Source organism: Electrophorus electricus (assembly GCF_013358815.1).
Source record: "Electrophorus electricus isolate fEleEle1 chromosome 5 unlocalized genomic scaffold, fEleEle1.pri SUPER_5_unloc_4, whole genome shotgun sequence".
Lineage (NCBI taxonomy): Eukaryota > Metazoa > Chordata > Actinopteri > Gymnotiformes > Gymnotidae > Electrophorus > Electrophorus electricus.
In genome coordinates this window covers 101883-103254 of record NW_023336128.1, presented here as the reverse complement: position 1 = coordinate 103254, position 1372 = coordinate 101883, and the positions used below count along the sequence as shown (strand labels likewise).

General features: G+C 47.4%; 1 protein-coding gene across 1 annotated transcript; it reads left to right on the top strand.

Moving 5' to 3' along the window:
• Positions 1–553: 553 nt before the first annotated feature.
• On the top strand, positions 554–1084 carry LOC118240895 (stonustoxin subunit beta-like; the record flags this gene model as incomplete). The annotated part of the gene is made up of 1 exon (XM_035523441.1): positions 554–1084. A coding segment is annotated over one exon (531 nt), but the record flags the coding sequence as incomplete, so codon positions are not given.
• Between the last annotated feature and the right edge of the window lie 288 nt (positions 1085–1372).

The window sequence follows — 1372 nt, the reverse complement described above, 5'->3', positions numbered from 1 at the left end:
TTATCTGTGTGTGTGAGAGAGAGAGAGAGAGAGAGAGAGACAGAACTATTATCTGTGTGTGTGTGTGTGTGTGTGTGTGAGAGAGGGAGAGAGAGAGAGACACAACTATTATCTGTGTGTGAGACAGAGAGAGAGAGAGAGAGAGAGAGACAGAACTATTACCTGTGTGTGAGAGAGAGAAAATGAGAGAGACCGACAGAACTGTTATGTGTGAGATAGAGAGACATAACTATTATCTGTGTGAGAGAGAGAGAGAGAGAGAGAGAGAGAGAGAGAGAGAGAGAGAGAGAGAGACAGAACTATTATCTGTGTGTGTGTGTGTGTGTGTTTCTTTAGGGTGGAGCGCGCAGGGGAGATGAGAATCAAACCAGGACTAAGAAAATGTAAGAAGTAAATGTACACACACACACACACACACACACACACACACACACACACACACACACACACACACACACACACACACACACACACACACACACACACACACACACACACACACTATTTGTGATCTCTCCTCTAATGTCTCTTCTTGTGTGCAGATGTGTGTGATCTCACACTGGACCCAAACACAGCACACACACATCTCTCTCTGTCTGAGGGGAACAGAAAGGTGACGCGTGTGGAGCAGCAGCAGTCGTATCCTGATCATCCAGAGAGATTTGAATACTGGGAGCAGGTTGTGTGTAGAGAGAGTCTGACTGGATGCTGTTACTGGGAGGTTGAGTGGAGTGGGGGATGGGCTGAAATATCAGTGACATATAAAGGAATCAGCAGGAAAGAAGGCAGTTATGACTGTAGGTTTGGATGTAATATAAAGTCTTGGAGGCTGAGCTGCTCTGATAACAGATGCACTGTCTGGCACAATAATAAGGGAACTGCCATCTCTGCCCCCTCCAGCTCCAACAGAGTAGGAGTGTATCTGGACTGGCCCGCCGGCACTCTGTCCTTCTACAGCGTCTCCTCTCACACACACACACTCACACACTTACACACACTCCACTCCACATTCACTGAGCCCCTCTATGCAGGGTTTGGGCTTTGGGATTCTGACTCCTCAGTGTGTGTGTGTGAGCTAGAATAGCCTCCTGTGTCCTGGAGGAACACCTGAGTCTGCAGGGAAACACACACCTCTACACACACAACTGGTGAACATCATACACACATGCCTGCTGAGTATTAAACACACACACACACACACACACACACACACACACACACACACACACACACACACACACACACACACACACACACACACACACACACACACACACACACACAACACCCTTGTGTGCGTCTCTCTCTCTCACACAGACACACACACAAAATACCACAAAATACACCTGTATCTTTCTCACACACATACACA